At 39.3% G+C, this 18,580-nt stretch overlaps 1 protein-coding gene across 1 annotated transcript in view; it reads left to right on the forward strand.

Moving 5' to 3' along the window:
• cmip (c-Maf inducing protein) overlaps nucleotides 1–18,580 on the forward strand; it is a 59,553-nt gene that overhangs the window by 35,853 nt on the left and 5,120 nt on the right. Inside the window, exons 2-15 of the mRNA XM_016274606.1 lie at nucleotides 3,423–3,548; nucleotides 3,633–3,683; nucleotides 7,066–7,227; nucleotides 8,706–8,747; nucleotides 9,051–9,113; nucleotides 10,022–10,102; nucleotides 10,183–10,286; nucleotides 11,358–11,462; nucleotides 13,674–14,045; nucleotides 15,620–15,685; nucleotides 17,061–17,087; nucleotides 17,845–17,893; nucleotides 18,043–18,150; nucleotides 18,253–18,369. Of these exons, the coding sequence (XP_016130092.1) occupies nucleotides 3,423–3,548; nucleotides 3,633–3,683; nucleotides 7,066–7,227; nucleotides 8,706–8,747; nucleotides 9,051–9,113; nucleotides 10,022–10,102; nucleotides 10,183–10,286; nucleotides 11,358–11,462; nucleotides 13,674–14,045; nucleotides 15,620–15,685; nucleotides 17,061–17,087; nucleotides 17,845–17,893; nucleotides 18,043–18,150; nucleotides 18,253–18,369 (1,473 nt within the window). The remainder of the gene's footprint in view (nucleotides 1–3,422; nucleotides 3,549–3,632; nucleotides 3,684–7,065; nucleotides 7,228–8,705; nucleotides 8,748–9,050; nucleotides 9,114–10,021; nucleotides 10,103–10,182; nucleotides 10,287–11,357; nucleotides 11,463–13,673; nucleotides 14,046–15,619; nucleotides 15,686–17,060; nucleotides 17,088–17,844; nucleotides 17,894–18,042; nucleotides 18,151–18,252; nucleotides 18,370–18,580) is intronic.

An 18,580-nucleotide genomic window follows, 5' to 3' on the forward strand; every position in this document is an offset into this window, starting at 1 on the left:
ATATAAACCCCAGTGGTGACATATTTACCCTGATTTTATGAGAGACAAGTAGACTTCAGCTGTTTATCTGAGTTTCTGCCACCCCGGGCCCCTTATTTTGCTCCACGTGCGGCACGAGTTCCAATGTACACAAGCTTGCTAGCAGACTCATGATTGATTACTTGAAAATGAGACAGGATTCAAAAGATACTTATCACACGGACTCTTTAAAAGAAAGACAAATCAGCCATCTGAAATCTGCAACCGAGGGGGCAGGACCTCCATTGCAGAACAGCCAGTTGGTCTATCACCTAAGAGTGGGGGATGTTAAATAAAAGACAGGCCTGTTTTATTCGGTTATATGGGGACGAGCTGCCTGTTTGTTTGAGCGAGCGAGAGAGACGCAAAGAGAAGGAGTCAAAGAAAGGAACAGCTTGTTTGCTCTGCTGAACTGGGTGGCTGACACAAATACAGGAACTGTGGTTTGGTTTGAGTCTAGAGGGAGAGCAGCGCAAATAAAGCAATAGCCTGTTTGTGCAAAGAAGTAGAGGGAGGGCGGCGCTAATACAGGAAGAGCCTGTTGCCGGGCTGCGGAGGAGGGAGGGCAGCTAATAAAGGAACAGCCGCAGTGTGCTATTGTAGAGGGAAGGAGATCAGAGAACAGCCTGTTGACATTTGAGGTCATGTGACCAACAACACTTCAGTCAAGAGTGGAACTGAGAAATGAGCCACAACAGGCTCATGTCTGACAAATAACGAAAATGAAGAAGCTCCTGCAGCCATTTAAAGATTGTTTAGAAGGGGAACCTTAAACTTGCAAATTTGCAGCCTAAATGGAGACCCACATGTATGAAGAGTTAACCCCCCATTCACACCAAAGACAATAATTTGTATAACTATAAAGTTTTGAGAATCGTTATAATTCTTAGAATTTAAGTCTTAAAGGCCAATTCACACCGCACCGACAAACGCCGACAGACGCCAACAGACTAGTCTGTCGGAGTTTGTTGGATCAGTGTGTTACCCCTGTCGGCGTTTGTTGGTGTTGGTCGGAGTTGGTTTTAACCCGACTGAACATGTTTAATCGGCGTTTGTTGGGTCGTGGAATGTCTGAGCAGTGTGATATGATTTTCCAACAAACTACAACAAACTCTGACATAATCTGACCTGTCCACGAATCGTTGCCATGACAATGAGGCAAGACTGCAAGTAGGTGCTGGGCGCGCTTAGGAAAATAACTTTAAAAATGGCAGGTTTCTGGACAAACCAGAAAGAGGAACAGTTTTTGAATCTTTGGGAGGAGAGGCCAGAGCTTTATGCTGTGGGTGTGGCCGAGTATACCAACCGCAACGCGAGGGGGAATGCGATCAGATCGATCGCTACAGCGCTTGGGAAATTTCACAACGGAAATTTATTTCACAGTATATTATTATTATTATAATAAAACTGCCTTACAATATAACCAAATACATTAATAACAGTATCATTTTGATTGTTGTTACAAGATCATCTATTTTTCCCCCTAGTTAACTCTCCCTGACTTGAAGTCTGTTGGTGTCTGTTGGGGCAGTGTGAACATGACAGTTATTTTTCATAAAATTCCAAATCCAGCGGCCAACTTGTCTGTTGGCGTTTGTCGGTGCGGTGTGAATTGGCCTTAAGGGTGCTTTCACACCTGACCCCTTGTTTCGGAACCTGGCGTGTTTCCCCCCCTTAGCTCGGTACGTTTGGGCATATGTGAACACAGCAATCGCGACCCGGATCCGTGCCAAAACAATCGGTCCGAGATCGCCTGAACGAGGTGGTCTCGGCTCGATTGAAAACGAACTCTTGAGCGGTTCGTTTGTAGTGAGAAAGCAATCCGATCCAACGGACCAACAAACCAGGCTATGTGAACAACGTCATAATGTATGATGGGTAATTACATAAGTTCCGTGAAAAGCATCAGCTTTGTTGTTTTGCTAATACCTCAAAATGAACCAGTGAATGTCTGTGGGTGAGCACGTCTTCGCCATTCAAAAATCAAAACGCACTTTTTCATTGTAGAATGCCATCTTATTGCTCTACTTCGTAGTAGGTGCATTTTAAAAATGTTTTCCCGATCAATCCTGGACTCCTGCTCAAAATGATAAATTAATATAATGACAGCTACAAAAAAACAACAACAATAAGCTTGCAAAGCTGTTGTTGTTCCCATCCTGATGGGTGACAGCAGTGGAATCCCGGAAATTAAACCGTGGAACTTTGACCAATGAGAGAAAAGTTTACTCGCACGTGACTGTATTAAAAAATGTGGTCCTTTTTTAGAAACTTTGCCGTGTGAACGCTAACGTGTATTCACACCAGGAAGGTCTGCTAGTTCACTTGCTTTGGTCCGGACCAAATACAATGTTGATTTTTATTTTTTTTTGGTGTGGTTCACTTTCACACTGCCCTTTTTGCAAGTGAACCAGAAATTAGAAACAAAACCACACATGTGCTAAGGTCATCCATTCATTGTACAGAAATTCTCAAGCGTACCAGAGTTCGTTTTGAACCGGACTGAGACCACCTCTTTAGCTGGGTCTCTGTGCGGTTGTTTGGTCCGCACCCAAGTGCGATTGCTGTATTCACACCTGCCCAAAAGATCCGCACCAAGGGGGGAAACGAACTTGAGTTCGATTCAATCAAACCAAACAAGACAGGTGTGAATACACCTTTAATTACAACTATAATGATAACGACACTGAATCACTTTCAGAACTATGACAGCCAATCAGAATCCTCCTGACTTCAAATTCTTTATTCATAAACCATTGTCCACAATCTTTGTCCACTGACGTTACCTTATGTGAAAGATGATGCCTAATCAAAATTCATATTATCATGCTAACTTGAGGAAAACCTACCAATACATCCATCTCTAAACAGCGAAATGCTAAGTTTAAACAAGTTCAACTTTAAGTGCGTTTTGTGTAAAATAAGTGTAACAAGTTTAAAACATTGTGCAGTTTTTTGTATATCTCATCAACTATGATTAAAATAATCTAATTTTATTAATCAAAATAAAATAAGAATAATAGAAAATGGATAGTTCTGGTCCTGTCATGCTGAAATCCATAATGTAGGCTGTATGTTGTGCCCAGCAACACAAACCATTTCAGCTTCAACCTTGTTTGCTACTGACCTTTGAAATAATTTACGTGAAGTATCATTATGTGGGTGACACTGGCTCGAAGATATGTATGTCAACAGTTCAACGCAACTTTAAAGTCATATCGTGACATTCAGAGATCAATCATCATATTATTTGCATTTGATTAATAAATAGTACAACCGCCCTTCCATGACGCTGCAGACATTTTATTAAGTTGGTCAGTGCAGTACGTGACGCTCGTCCTGAGAGGTGTTAATGCCCAGACTGTTTTTTGCAAATATTAACGTGTTTCTTCCTGTCTCTGTAGCCTACAGGATACATGGAGGCCCCTCTGTCTTACAGCACTATCGAGGACCTACAGCTGTTGTCCTGGGACAACGCCCCCAAATACTGTGTCCAGCTAAGCTTCCCTGGAGGGACAGTCCTCCTGCAGGTACCTCCAGCCCCCTCACAGTTTCATAACACTCATGTTGAGAAAACACTGACTCATTTTGCGATTGTTTGTGTGCACTTGTAGGCTGCTAACAGCTATCTGCGGGACCAGTGGTTTCACTCCATACAGTGGAAGGTAAGGTCACACGTTTAGGAAGGCTAGACTTGCAAAAAGCAATGGTGCAATTTTGCATGGTTTTAGTGAGTATAATTTTGTAAGTGTACAATATGTGTGTGGTTCTTCAACTACAGGCATTTTGATGTTCCATGTGTTGATTTCTATTAAAACTAAAACATTTTGTTTTTGTTATGTGACATTAGGGCCTTTCGCACCGTAGGAACATTTTCATAGTACCAGAAATAATTGTGGAACTACCCACTTTTTGGCGTTTTCGCACCGCCGGAACTGGGAGCGATTTTAGTACCGGACTGCCTTTTTCGAGAACCAAATTAGCTCCTACTCCGGAGCAGGGTCTAACCAGCACAACTGGTACTACCCGTGACGTAAGTAGACATTGATTGGCCAAACGCGTACGAAAACGCCCTCACTTGCCATGATTATAAAACGCAGTGTAAACATACTGTAAACATTGTGTCAACTTATTTCGCAAGTATGGAGAACAGCGATAGATGGACGGACGCTGAAGTGCAGGTACTTGTAGCAAATGTAGCACTGCCAGTTGTCGTTGGAGATTCTTAGTCCTCCTTTCCGTTCTTTCAATCACTTTACGTATACGTCGACTCACCCCAGTACTTTAGTACTGTCCATTTAGTTCTGTAACTAAAGCGATGCGAAAGGCACTATTCACACTGAAACTTTCTTGGATGGAAAAATCAAACAGTCTTAAATCATTTGATTGTTATTGTGTCAAATGTTTTATACCATTTTCTACACCGGCGTTTACTACCTCAGTTGTGGCGTCATTTACTACTTTAACAATTTTGACTCAATAAAGATTTATCTAAAGTTAATTCTTGGTTACCAAGGAGTAGGGTTGGGTACCGAAACCCGGTACCAATATGGCACCGGTACCTATGTAACCGGTATGTACTAGAACCGAATCAGAACGCAGATTTCGGTGCCATTCCTGAGCGACTGATTGAAATATTTGTCCTCTGGTTCTCTGAAACGGACGTAAGAAACATCATCACCAGCACCGTACGTGAAAAAAAATTTCCCGACTGAGAAAATGCATGTGAACTCAAGTCGGAAAGGTTTAATAATACAAATCCAACACATCTTTGTAGTAACGAGAGTGTCCATGTTGTTTTCACATTCCGACTTAAAAGCACAACTCGGGAAATGAAAGCATCCGAGGAGTACGTGAATGCAGTAATTACACTTGCTCTGATGGCAGCAGGTAGCCCTTCCGTTAACCAAGCTAAACATACTTAAATTAAAATGCCTAAAGCTAAACCTCCCTTGTATTCACATTTCTAAACCTGTTGTCCAACAAAAGAGAACATTATAACCTTTTTACTCCACAACACCAGTCAAATGTTTCCTTTTGTTGTCTGATGAGGCTTCTTGTCACAGAATAAGACAGAAAATATGTTCCATATGATACTTTAAAAAGAATACATCGATTAGCAATAGATTATAAATTAGGGTGACCCATGCGTCCTCTTTTCCCCGGACATGTCCTCTTTTTGGACCTACAAAAATGCGTCCAGCCGGGATTTCTTAATTGCCCAAAATGTCTGGGATTTGGCTGTTTTCTTAATCCCACTCCCACTGAATCTCTGACCATTGCCGCCTGCTCCCGCAACGCGTTTCGCTCCCATGATTTTCGTGTCCACTTCTTTAAACATTCTAATATTGTATATAATTTTGGCGCATCAGGGAGCCGCTCTCAGGATGCGGTCCATTTAAATATTTTTGAATGAGCGTTTGCATGGTTTACTTTCACTTTCGATTTTGTGATCACACGCACTCTGTGTAAAGGGAGCACATCTTACAAGATCAGTTATTTGTCAATGAGCTCAGAATCTGTTGAGCAGCAAATACTCCAGCATGGTCTTGTCAGTCATCTCTCCTTATTCTCGACCTGAGATCAGTCAAAGCTGACTCCGGTAGCTCTTGTTGGATGCAGGGTTGCCAAGTCCGCATTTTTTTCCACAGAATTGGGCTACTTTTAAACTGTTGCCATGGGTTAATTTTCCCAAGTGGGTTAAAGATTTGAAATATTGCATAAATTACATTTGACTGAAATGCTTGTATTGAAACATTTTGCATTCTACCTATGATAAAACTTTCATAGATTTCTACATTAACTGTTCCCTCCTGGTGGAATGACCTGCCCAGCTCAATCCAAGCAGTGTGTCCTTAATAATTTCAAGAAATGGCTGAAAACACATCTCTTTCATCTTCATTTGACACTCTAACTTTAGCACTCTATTCTAATGCTACTTCTATTTGGATCTGCTTGTTTTTTTTTTATGAAAAAACTTGACCCTCTAACATTTGCTCTTTCTATTCTATTTCTGTTCTAATAGCCAATCCATAATTTTTTTGGAGGGGGGTTTATTTATTTATTTATTATTTTAATAAGTATCGGTTCAGGCACCGTTTAGGCACTGGAACCATTTTAAAAGTACCGATTTGGCACCGGTATTGGAAAAAAAAAAAAAAACGATACCCAACCCTACCACGGAGACAGCCAATGTCCCTGAGGATCATGCTTGATATGAAATATGAGACGTGATGTGTGGAGGAAATAATAAATATCAATTGCAAGCAGAGCTTTTGATTGTGCGTCATATCCAGTCAAGTTATAATATTGTCAAATTAGGCAAATTGGCCTTAGCAAGACAAAGAAGCCACCATCATTATTCCCACATTGAAACAATTTTGAAAGGAAGAATGAAAAGGTTATAAACCATTTGAGTATTATTGTGAGGAATTATTATTATAATTTTTTACACAATTTGTAACTTCAGATGTGACATCATTTCCATTACAAACCAGTGAATATTTATAAAAAGTTAATAATTGGCTACCAAGGAGACCAAGCTGTGTCAGTGAAGAGCATGCTTGATATGAAATATAAGATGTGATGTGTATAGAGGAAATGGTAAATATCATTTCTGAGCATCATTTTGTGCATCGAGTTACCAGTCAGCGAGTTTCCATATTTTGAGATGCAATGGAAATGTTTATGACGTAAAAAAAAAAAAAGACTATATATCAATTGTGGGACATTGGTAGAAGACAGATTTAACTAGTGAGAGCATGAAAATGCTTTTTTGTTTTAAGAAAAGTGCCTGTGGTTGAAAAAAGATCCATGCATGAGTGCAATAAAATGGAACAAAATAAGAACTTCAAACCCTAAATCTCCAAGCCTGGTCACCACAGCTCATCTCTGGGTAAATTCGGTGAGGTAATTCACACCGTAATGTAGTTCAAAAGCTGTTATCTAGCTGCATTATGGTCGTAAAATATGTGCCGGTTTCATAACTGCTGGTTGCATCGGTAAAAGTCAGGTGTGTGCCTTCTGGGTTTTCTGACTCATCTGCAGAAAAAGATCTACAAGTACCGCAAGGTTCTGAATAACCCGAGCCGCTGGGACGTGGTTCTGAAGGAGATCAGGGCCCTGGTGGATATGGCCCTCACCTCACCTCTGCAGGACGACTCCATCCATCAGGCCCCGCTGCACATCATCTCCACCCTGCTTGCTGAGGTACGTCACATCATCTAATTAGTGAGAAGACTAGTTATTAATTATTTAATTTGACGAGTATAAAGCTCATTAATAGTGCTTGCTAAGGCGTGCATCACTTTTATTATTGCTCATACTTGTGTTTCCACCCAAAATTTTTGTTTGTAACACGTGCGATGATAACTTCAAATCATGCAGCTTATTGAGGATAAGTGAGCTGTTACATTTCTAAGTGATTGTGCTTAAGATTTTTCGCCTTATAGACAAAAATAAACCGTCAACAAAACATTTATATTGACAGAGGACATATCTAGGGAACAGAATATCATAAACTTTGCAGTGGGCTCTTTAGGGCAATCAGCATTTTTTTTATTATTATTTAGGAGTCCCTTTTTTCATTGAGGACATCAGATATGTCAAATGTAAAAAAAAATTGATATAAGTAGAATATAAGACTTTTTATTTTATTGCTGTTTTTAATCTTCCAATTTTAGTTGTTAAAAATCGTTTGGCTTATATTCATGAAATTATAATAAAAAAAATGATCAAATGAGAAGAATACCTTTCATTTTTACAGAATTTAATTTATTAGGATTTAAAAAAAAAAAATAGAAGTTGACATGTGGTTATTTAATATATAAACACTTTTACCCAAAATTATTTTACTGAAACAGTTACACTACCCTTCCAAAGGTTTAAAAAAAATGTATAAATGAATTTGAGAATGCATTAATTAATCAAAAGTGACTGTAAATACATTTATAAAGTTATAAAAGATTTCTTAAAACATTTTCCCTGATAGACAAGAAAAAATTATTTGTATTGACAGAGTTGCTCTATCCTTATGTAGGGAATAGAATATCATATAAACTTGTCTCTTAATTTAGAACCTAAAACCCTAAAAGAAATGTATTTTTATTTTGTGCATTTATGAGTCATTTTTCTCATTGAGCACGTTAAATTTATCAGATGTATTATTTTTCAACCAGTTTCTCCTTGAAGTATAGCTGGCATCTTTTATGTTAGAACTTGAGCAGCATTCTGCTTTCATTTCTGGTTATGAGTGTCTTTTGTGAATTGAGGTGTGTTACGTGTCATTTCGAGTCTGTGTTCAGGTTAAGAGTTAACCTGTGGTTGCCTGTGTAGCTGTGGTTTAGTGAGACTTTTTTTTACCTGGCATCGCTACACAACGAAGATTTCCTTCTCCAGATTGTTTGCAGATAGGGAAAGATTGGTTGGATCCCTACTTTGATTTGCAAATGTAGATTACGTCTTTGAACACCACATATACCAAGCATTTGAATTCAAAGAGGGGTTTAAAAGGTCTAAAAACAGACCTCTCACTGGCCTTTGGTCAAAAGGCTTGTGTCCCTGAGTCACACCGGCTTTCCCAAGAAGGCCATTAACATTTTAAAAGCAGCCTGGTTGTTGAGTCACTTAGACGTGTTACCACTGGCCAATGAATTCTCAATAATGCTTTTGTGTCATTTCCTTCCTAGAACACTAACCTCAGCGCTCAGGACTATGAGAACATCATTGTGGTAAGTGGGGCTGTTTTTTGTTTTTTTTTGCAAAGAAAATATGAAGACACATATTGCCTTCACACAACAGTGTGTTAAACTCCATTGCTAACTAACAAAGGCAGTTACGTAATGTGTATTAGGTCTCAGTGAATCACGCTCTAGAAGAAAATTGACTTAAATGTAGTGGACTGCCATAGAAACAGGACATGCACACACAGATGTGCTCTCTGAAGGATGTGCACTTCTGTAAAATGTGGATGAAAAGCAACAAGTCTCTACATGTCTGTGGGGAAGTGACTAATGGTTTGAATCTGTATGTAGGCCATCGCACCCTTGCTGGAGAATAACCACCCTCCCCCTGACCTGTGTGAATTCTTCTGCCAGGTAAATGTGACAATTCTGGCTATTCTTCAGGGGAACAATTGAGTTCAGTATTGTAAACCCTATTTTATTTCTTTTCTTTTTTTTATTTTATTGCTGCTTTTAAGCTTTCATTTTTCAGCTTTTGGTTTGTGTTTCTGAAATAACTTATTAAAGGACAAAAAGGTCAAATATAAGTCATTTGTATGGTATTCATTTACTAGGATTTTTTTTTTAAATTGCCATCATCACATGGTTATTTAATATATAAACCAATTTTAGTTTCTACAAAAACAGACTACTGTTCAACATTTGAGTGTAATTTTTTAAAAGAAATTACACATTAAATTGATCAGAAGTGGCAGTAAATGCATTTATAATGTTACAAAAGATTTCTATTTCAAAGAAATGCCATTCTTTTGAACTTTGTATTCATCAGAGAATCCTAAAAACAAACGTATCACAGTTTCCTCCAAAAATAATAAGTAGCACAACTGTTTTCAACATTGATTATAAGATATATATTTCTTGATCACATAAGAATGAAGGATCATGTGACACTAAAGACACGAGTATGGGCTGCTGAAAATTCAGCTTTGCCATCTAAGGAAAATATTACATTTTTAAAACATTAAAATTGAAAAACGTTATTTTAAATTATAATTATATTTCAATAATATTATTGTTTTTTCTGTATCTTTAATTAGATAAATGCAGCCTTGGTGAGCTTAAGAGAAGACTTTTTTTTTTTTTTATTGTACCGACCCCAAACTTTTGAATGGTAGTGTATTGTGTACCATGGTAATTGTGCAGTGTTTTTGTCTGATATCATTACTTTACCAAGTACTTTTTAAAGAAGGGGATTAGCTATAATGATTTTGCTGATTAATATATGTATTAATCAATATCGGTTTTTGTGTTCCTCTACACAGCACTGTAGGGAGCGTCCTCGGTCGATGGTGGTGATTGAAGTGTTCACTCCTGTGGTTCAGAGAATCCTCAAACACAACATGGTGGGTCTGCGCACTACACCACAAGTGCTCTTGAATTCACACCCTCATTTATTGACTCATGTCTTTTCTTCTCATTCCAGGACTTTGGGAAATGCCCCAGACTCCGTCTCTTTACTCAAGAGTATATTTTGGCTCTGAATGAGCTTAACGCTGGCATGGAAGTGGTCAAGAAGTTCATTCACAGGTGAGTGACTGTGTCCTAACAATGCAGCAGGCGATAAAAGCTTGGAATCTCATTGCATCGTGCCAGGACACAATGGCTACGTTTACAAGCAACCAAATAATCTATTTGTAATCGAATTGATGGCTCAGTTGGACTGAAAATCCTTCATGTAAACACCTTAATCGATCCAACTGAGCTTTGAAGGGGGTGGTTTATTCCTTTTCTAATACGATTGAGAGTGCATGTAAACACTCGATAGGATTGAACCCCGAAACTGAAAGGACTGCGCATGTGCAATGATGCAGAAATAGCATAATGATGTATGACGCGCGGAACGAGCGGTTCTTCCTTTTGAATAAAGTGTTGTATAAATGCGTGTCCTGTCATTATAAAACTCTCCTTTCACTCGGCAACTGTGAAGTGGAGCAGGACAACCTCCCACCAGTCCTTGTTTTGGATACTCATCCACAGGCAACCCGTTTTGGGCGCGGAGAGGGGCATTTTTACTGCGTGATAAATATGAGCAGCACCACACAGTGGTTTATATGTATATTTATCCATAAATGGATCAATATTAATTCTGCTGTTAAAAACAAATAAAGAAACCGTGGAGGAGAGTGGTTATTATGTGCAAACAGTGAGAAACTCTGAGAAACTCAAAAAATATTTGTGCAGTGTGTGCATGTCAAAAAAAATCAATTCCAATTTGAAGCTTGTGACATATAAACACGCACATCAACCCAATCACTTTATTTAGCGTTCATGTAAACACTTCATTCAGATTCATCAATCGGAATTAATTCAGTCCGATTTAACCAAAAATTGTGCATGTAAACGTTGCCAGTGTTACCTCATTTTGGCTCCACCTCACTTACGTACAAAGAACAGGCCTTCATATGTACACAAACTGTAACATCCTTTTATCTATCAGACTATGACATTTTAATGGTCTGTTTAGGACCAAGCCCTGCGCTTACTTCCTGTTTCAGCTTTGTTTTCTTTACGCAGTCACTCTGTGCGTTTGGATGCAGGAGCTGTGCTAACCTGACCTTTTTTTTTTTTTCTTTTTTTTTTTACATGTTATGATTTCAGCATGCACGGTCCCACCGGACAGTGCCCTCATCCTCGGGTTCTCCCCAATCTCGTGGCGGTGTGCCTAGCTGCCATCTACTCTTGCTACGAAGAATTCATCAACAGGTGCGTCCGATTCACTGGTTTTCCAACCCATGAGATGCAATTTACCCTTGAGGCCTTAGCTCAAAACATTTCTCTGAATCATTTTTGCTGACTTCATGGCTCCATATCCTGTTTTTTAAAATATTCCTTAAATATGCACGCTTCCTTTGCCACCTGCTTTAATCGGTCAGTATTTTTTGTGACAGACAACAGTGACTTGGCTGTAGTGACATTTTTGGTCTCACCTGTCCTGTTTGTGTCATCACTGTGAGCATCTGGGCCACGGTGCAGCCACCTGAGAGGAATAAGGAACTATTTTAAAAGGTTTCCATGATTCGCAAAGACTCAAGAGAGTGAGAAGTGTCGAATCTTACTCCCTAGGCTTCCTTGCACTGCTCCCTCTCTGTTTTTTGTTGTGATCTGTTCTCTCATTCACTCTCCAATGGCCTTTTGACAAATTTCCGTAACTACAGTTCATGGATATTTTAAAGGTGCACATTTACATGTGTTTTCGTTCCTGGGTTCCATTTGTCATCCTACCAGAGTCAGATGTCCCATAGTTACTTGTTAGTCAAATAAGGTCTTTCAAATACTGTGGCCATGTAGCAAATTAAACAGCTGGTGTTTTGTATATGACTGCATGCAAATATGGAAATTTCCATGGAATGTGCCTGAAACTCTCTGAATGCAATATGAGTATTTTGTTTTTCCGTTTCTCAACCAAATGACATTGAAAGGAGTTGCTTAACCTTCAGAAAAGTTGATTGTTGAAAACATATGATATATAGTCATTTCTTAAATTTTTATTCATTTTTTAAATACATTAATAATTTTATTCAGCAAGGATGCATTCACAGTTCTTTTAAATTGTAATAATTGCATTTATGCATTTAGCAGATACTTTTATCCAAAGTGCATTACATAATATTTCACAATATTACAGGTTTTACTTAATTTTCAATCAAATACATACAGCCTTGGTGAGTGTAAGAGACTACTTTAAAAAACAAACAAGCAAAAAAAATCATAACAACCAATAGGGTTGTGACGGTGGTGAAATTTTTCCACTGGTTAATCGACGTGCGACAACACCGGTAATACCACTGTCACCAGGGGGTGGAGTTCGTTTGGGTTTTCCATCAATTCCTCACTTTCCTTCGCTTTTAAATAGCTTATAAATGCCCATGCGAATTCGAATTAGCGTCAATTTGGCATCAATTGCTTGAATGGACAATAATAAAATGGTACAACACAACTCACTTATATTAAACATAGAATTTTTGTTAAATTACACATTTTAAATAAAGTAAAATATTCAAGTTTAAATAAAGTATTGCCTAACAGCTAGGCGCTTTTGCATTTTGTTTCGAAACTAAATTTTCCGCCATCGTCTTGTCTGTCTCACCTCACTCTTCTTGTCGGTCAGCTCGACTCTCTCTCCTCGCTCTCCTCGCATGATAAATAAAGTCTGACTCCTGCTGCTGATCTGTGATGCGACTGTTGTTTGGCTCACTGCAGCCGCCAATTGTAGTTTGTTCTCTAACTGAACAAAGTTATTTTTATTACAAAAAAAAATCAAAAAGACAGTGGGGGGGCGGTGCCACGGTGAGCAAGTGACGTAACCGGTGTTGCGGCTTAACACCGTCAACACCGATTATTGCAGCAAGCCTACCAACCAAATCAAAACCAAACTTTTGAACCGTAAATATCGACTAGTTCCCCCAACCAAAAAAATGTATCCTTAAAAAAATAACAGGACACCACGTTACACCGTGTCTTCTTTCTTTTTTTTTTTTTTTTTTTTAGTCGGGACAACTCTCCCAGTCTCAAGGAAATCCGAAACGGTTGTCAGCAGCAAAGTGAAAGGAAGCCGCCCATGCCTTTACGCCTGCTGCGGCCCGAGCCGCCCACGCCACCCCCGACTACCACCCTGTCCCCACCCCCGGCCCTGCCCCTCTCACCACCACCTTCCATCGTCAATTCCAGCGAGATCCTGGTAGAGCTGGAGCGCAACAACAACACGGTGCCACGGTGAGCAAGTGACGTAACCGGTGTTGCGGCTTAACACCGTCAACACCGATTATTGCAGCAAGCCTACCAACCAAATCAAAACCAAACTTTTGAACCGTAAATATCGACTAGTTCCCCCAACCAAAAAAATGTATCCTTAAAAAAATAACAGGACCCCACGTTACCCCGTGTCTTCTTTCTTTTTTTTTTTTTTTCTTTTAGTCGGGACAACTCTCCCAGTCTCAAGGAAATCCGAAACGGTTGTCAGCAGCAAAGTGAAAGGAAGCCGCCCATGCCTTTACGCCTGCTGCGGCCCGAGCCGCCCACGCCACCCCCGACTACCACCCTGTCCCCACCCCCGGCCCTGCCCCTCTCACCACCACCTTCCATCGTCAATTCCAGCGAGATCCTGGTAGAGCTGGAGCGCAACAACAACACCACTAACACACTGCGCAAGGCCCCCGCAGAAGGCGACAGCGAGCCCAACCTGATCGACTGTCTACTTGTCAGCCCCGCGCTCAATGCCCTGTCCATTCAGCTGCCTGCTCACGCCAACAGAGTGCTGGGATGTTTCGCCCTCATCCTTAAAATGCTGTGAGTATAGCGTCACTGGATCTTTCTGTCACTATTCCACACTTATTAGACCTCTGTCCAGTTTTAAAAAGTTCCTTTGGCAGTAATGACTGCCAGACCTGCCCACATGGTAGAGGTAAATACTTGCATCATTACAGGACCTTAAATAAATAATGCTAAATTAATTTTATTTGAATTGATGAGCTTTTTTAAAGTACATTTAAAAAAGTAGCTAGCTACACTACAAGTTGCCAACAAGTAAACAAGTAGCTACACCGAAGCTTCACTTTTAGATAATTAAATTAAATAATATAAAAAAATATTTGTGTGTGTATAATATACATATACATACACACTCAAACACGCATACCTGAATCTAAAAAACAAGTGAGTATTTTTTTTATTGTAGTTTGATTTTTAGTTTTTATGTAATTTGATTTAACTAAATATTTCACTACCTAAAAGAAAAAACACATGAAGGAAATTCCGGGAACACTATTAAGTGATGAGTTGCCTGTACAAACTTTTTCGGAAAAACTGATCGAAACCACCTGGTAATATTTCACCGCAGAATATTTAATATAAAGAAAATGAACCATTAAAACATTTTGTATTTCTTTTGTTTCGTTAAATGGATTGAACAATCCAGCACTATTTGTGAATGAAAGTGGATTGTAAGAGGGTGAGTTTGTTCGTGCATTATAAGGCTGCACAATACAGCGTTTTGTTGCGCAACACTGCTGTGTTTTGGAATAATTCGCTTACAGAAAATGCTGTGCTATTTTAATAACAGCTGAGCTACTGAAAAGTTTTGTAGCTATTCTCCAACACCGTAATAGTCCCACATTGAGTATAAATCAAGCGTAGCGTTAGTTCTGGCAGGTCACGTTAGTCAAGCTCGCAACAGCTGATCCCCATCTACCTATAGGAATACGACACCTATCTAAGCTCTATTTATCATATATGAGGTCCCTCAGTATTATCAGCAGTTTTCGCATTGCTCAATAGCTAATTACCCTCCTCCATCCCCAGCTCCTCCTCTGTCAGTCAGGATTCAGCCTTCTGATTATCCTTTGAATCAGACTAATTCTAAAATGTGTACATAAAATTATTGAACTTTAACGATATCTACAATACATTCATGTTGGTTCTGTTCTGTTTACCCTGGAGGGTTATCGCTGCTCTCCCTGCTCTCATCCATGCTAGGCTGCATGAATGCACAGGGAGTTCTTGCCCAGAACAGAACCATACCGCCAATCCAAACTGTATGCTAATTGTCAATCATCTTTGACGATAGTGGTCCTGACAGAAATTATCAGTTTGGGATATAAAAAAGCCGATTCAGCCATAATCACACTGAGACGTGACCTTAAACTAGTCTGCATATTTATAACAGATTCATTGAACCGAATCTGTTTTTAGGCTTTACCACCTTCACCTGATCCTATTGTGAACCATCCTGTTGCAGATCACAGCAGAGCTTCTGAGGTTTCAGCTTTCACTGGCCGATCTTACATAAGGTTCTTATTTTCTCCAGTTCTCACTCTTCCTGCCTCTGAATCTCTAATTTCTCCTCTGGCCTTTTCCCTCTACAGATCAGACTACGATGACTGGAGACCAGCACTGGCCAGCCTGCTTCAACCAATCCCCTTCCCGAAAGAGTAAGGGCATTTACTCCCCTCTCATCCTCCTCACAGTTACTTTCTTTCTAACGTTTACTTGCCGCCTTTTTCAACTATGGAATCCATTACAATTAGTACGATGATTTCTGCTGCTGCAATTAACTCATCATTGTGAAGTGTTAGTTACACCAATCAGTTTATCTACCATTGTGTTTTAAGTTTTCTATTTACAGCGTGTTTATTGCATTTGCACATGTTATTTAAATTAGTCGGCTGGTTCTGAGACCGTTTTGCCCAGTTTGATCCACAGATAACTGTTTCAAGTTTAATCAAAAAGATGTTAAAATGAACAAAAGTGAAAAGCATCATTGGTAGATAGTCACTAGATGTCACACAGCTCACTCTATACTCAATATCAGTGTATAATATATTAAAATTTTAGTTAGAAAAGATTTCTATTTCGAATAAATGCTGTTTAACTTTCTGTTCATAGCAATAGTCTGGAAAAAAGTGTCTTGATTTCCACAAAAATATTAAGCAGGACAACTGATTTCAACATTGATAATAAAAAGAAATGCCTCTTGAGCACCAGATCAGCATATTAGAATGATTTTTGTTTTGTTTAGGGGATCATGAGACACTAAAGACTGGAGTAATGGCTGCTGAAAATTCAGCTTTGCCATCACAGGATTAAATTACATTTTAAAATATATTAAAATAGAAAACAGTTATTTTAAAGTGTAGTTATATTTTAAATATTATAGTTTTTACTGTATTTTTAATCAAATGAATGTATCCTTGGTGAGCATAAGAGACTTTTAATTTTTTTTTAAATCTCACAGATTCTAAACTTTTGAACGCTAGTGTATGTGAAATATGAATTTATGTTTTGGATGTGTAGCCTATATAACAATACCGGGGGCTCTCTCTGTACGTGCGGTGGGCTGGTCTCTCAAGGTACAGCGTGCAGGGATGAGTACTGATGTGGGCGAGCCCCAGCAGGGCTCTGCAGCAGGATTGTGAGTATTGGGTGAGGCATCTTGTGTCCTCTGTGGCTCCTGTAATTGGCCCTGCAGGACAGAGCACATCATTACAAGTCTTCTGCAGAGCCCTGAGGTTGCCACAAGTGGAGGGCTCACCTGTGTTCATACGCTACGCCAAGCTTCCAGTCTTCATTAGAAAAAGTTAACAACAGCTAGGCGCATCCCAGAGCACTCATGACACATGTAAAACATTTGATGAAGTCCTCCCAGACTTTGTGACTTGAAATTGTATCATCATGCGTGTCGAGGCAAGCACGCCTACATATAGACTCAGAAAGCAACTTGTGTAATTATGTGGAATGACGACACTGTCTTTTTTTGCATGCCTGAGTCAAGTCTGTGTTTTTCTCTGTTTGCTTTCTCCTCTCTAGGGCCCTTGCACATGCCAAATTCACAAAGTAAGTGACATCGGTTTTGCCATCAGTTTATGTTCCTCAAAAGAAAGTAATTCTTACAGGTTTGGAACGACATAAGGGTGAATAAATGATGACTGAATGAAGAGTTGTTGTAAAGTTTTGAAAGTGTCGTGAGTCATTATGAAACTCTGAAGTGAATGAAGAAAATTAAACTCATTTTCTCACCCTTATGTTTTTTCGAACCTTTATGAAATAACTTGTGGGTGCTCTGTGGAAAAGTCTTTTGAAAACATACTATAGCTTTTGAAGAACATACTTTGTGATTATTCACTGAAAATTTTGACATTCACACTAGCTCTCCTTGGCATTAAGTAGAACAGTTTAATCAGCTTCATGAAATGAATCGTCTGCATAAAATGAATCTTTTTAGTGAATTGGTTCAAGCAGTGCACAAAAATGGTCTGAATTATTAATTCACAAATTAAACTTACACAAGCCTCGGTTAAGATAACCAGTGAATAGTGAATATAATTTCAGCCAATGCTATTACACAATGCTGTCATATAACTTAAGAAGATTTAAAATAAAGCCCTGGAGTCATTTTAACCCATTTTTATTAGACTGCATCTTTTTTATGCTTCCAATCACTTTTAATTGTAACTGCATAGAAACATGTTGTTCAGACAAAGTTTGGAACAACATGAAAGTAAGTAAATGATGACCGAATAATTTTTTGGGGAGGTGGATGTTTACTTAAAGTGTTTACGTTGACATGTTTCATGTTTTATTTTTGTAACAGAGAGCTGAAATATGTCATTCAGAGGTTTGCTGAAGATCCCAGACAAGAGGTGAGACAGGAAAGTGTGCAGAAAGGGTGTTGTTTGGCTTACAGTATCAATCGAATGCCTGCTTAATATTGCCACTGTAGACTTAGTAAACAGTGCTTTGTTGAGCTTCAGCCATTGTGAATGTATGTGCATGTGTGTGTCTCTCACAGGTCCATTCCTGTTTGCTCAGCGTGCGCTCTGGAAAAGACGGGTGGTTCCAGCTCTACAGTCCAGGAGGCGTAGCTTGCGACGATGACGGAGAGCTGTTTGCTAGCATGGTATGAAAGTGTTTGTATGAAATGCGAGATGTCTCAATTAGTTTAGTCTTTTGTCCTGCCACTATATCTACTTTTATGGTGTGATGTTGTTCGTCCTCACAGGTCCACATCCTCATGGGCTCCTGCTACAAGACGAAGAAATTTCTCCTGTCGCTGGCTGAAAATAAACTGGGACCATGCATGCTCTTGGCCCTGCGGGGGAACCAGACCATGGTGGAGGTACATATGACTGTTGCTTTGAGCCGAAATGTAGTGAGCTGCCCACCTATGTAACATTTTTAGGCATCATGGATGGGTCAACCAAAGGGTTTTTTTTTTTTTAAAGGCTTAGTTTTGCTAGTCTCAGCCTTTAAGGGCACATCTACAGAACGCCCATAGTCTGTTCACTGACCATATGATGAATATTGCACACAAAATGGTAAGAGCAGAC

This window comes from Sinocyclocheilus grahami, unplaced genomic scaffold (assembly GCF_001515645.1).
Source record: "Sinocyclocheilus grahami isolate Dianchi unplaced genomic scaffold, SAMN03320097.WGS_v1.1 scaffold88.1, whole genome shotgun sequence".
NCBI lineage: Eukaryota > Metazoa > Chordata > Actinopteri > Cypriniformes > Cyprinidae > Sinocyclocheilus > Sinocyclocheilus grahami.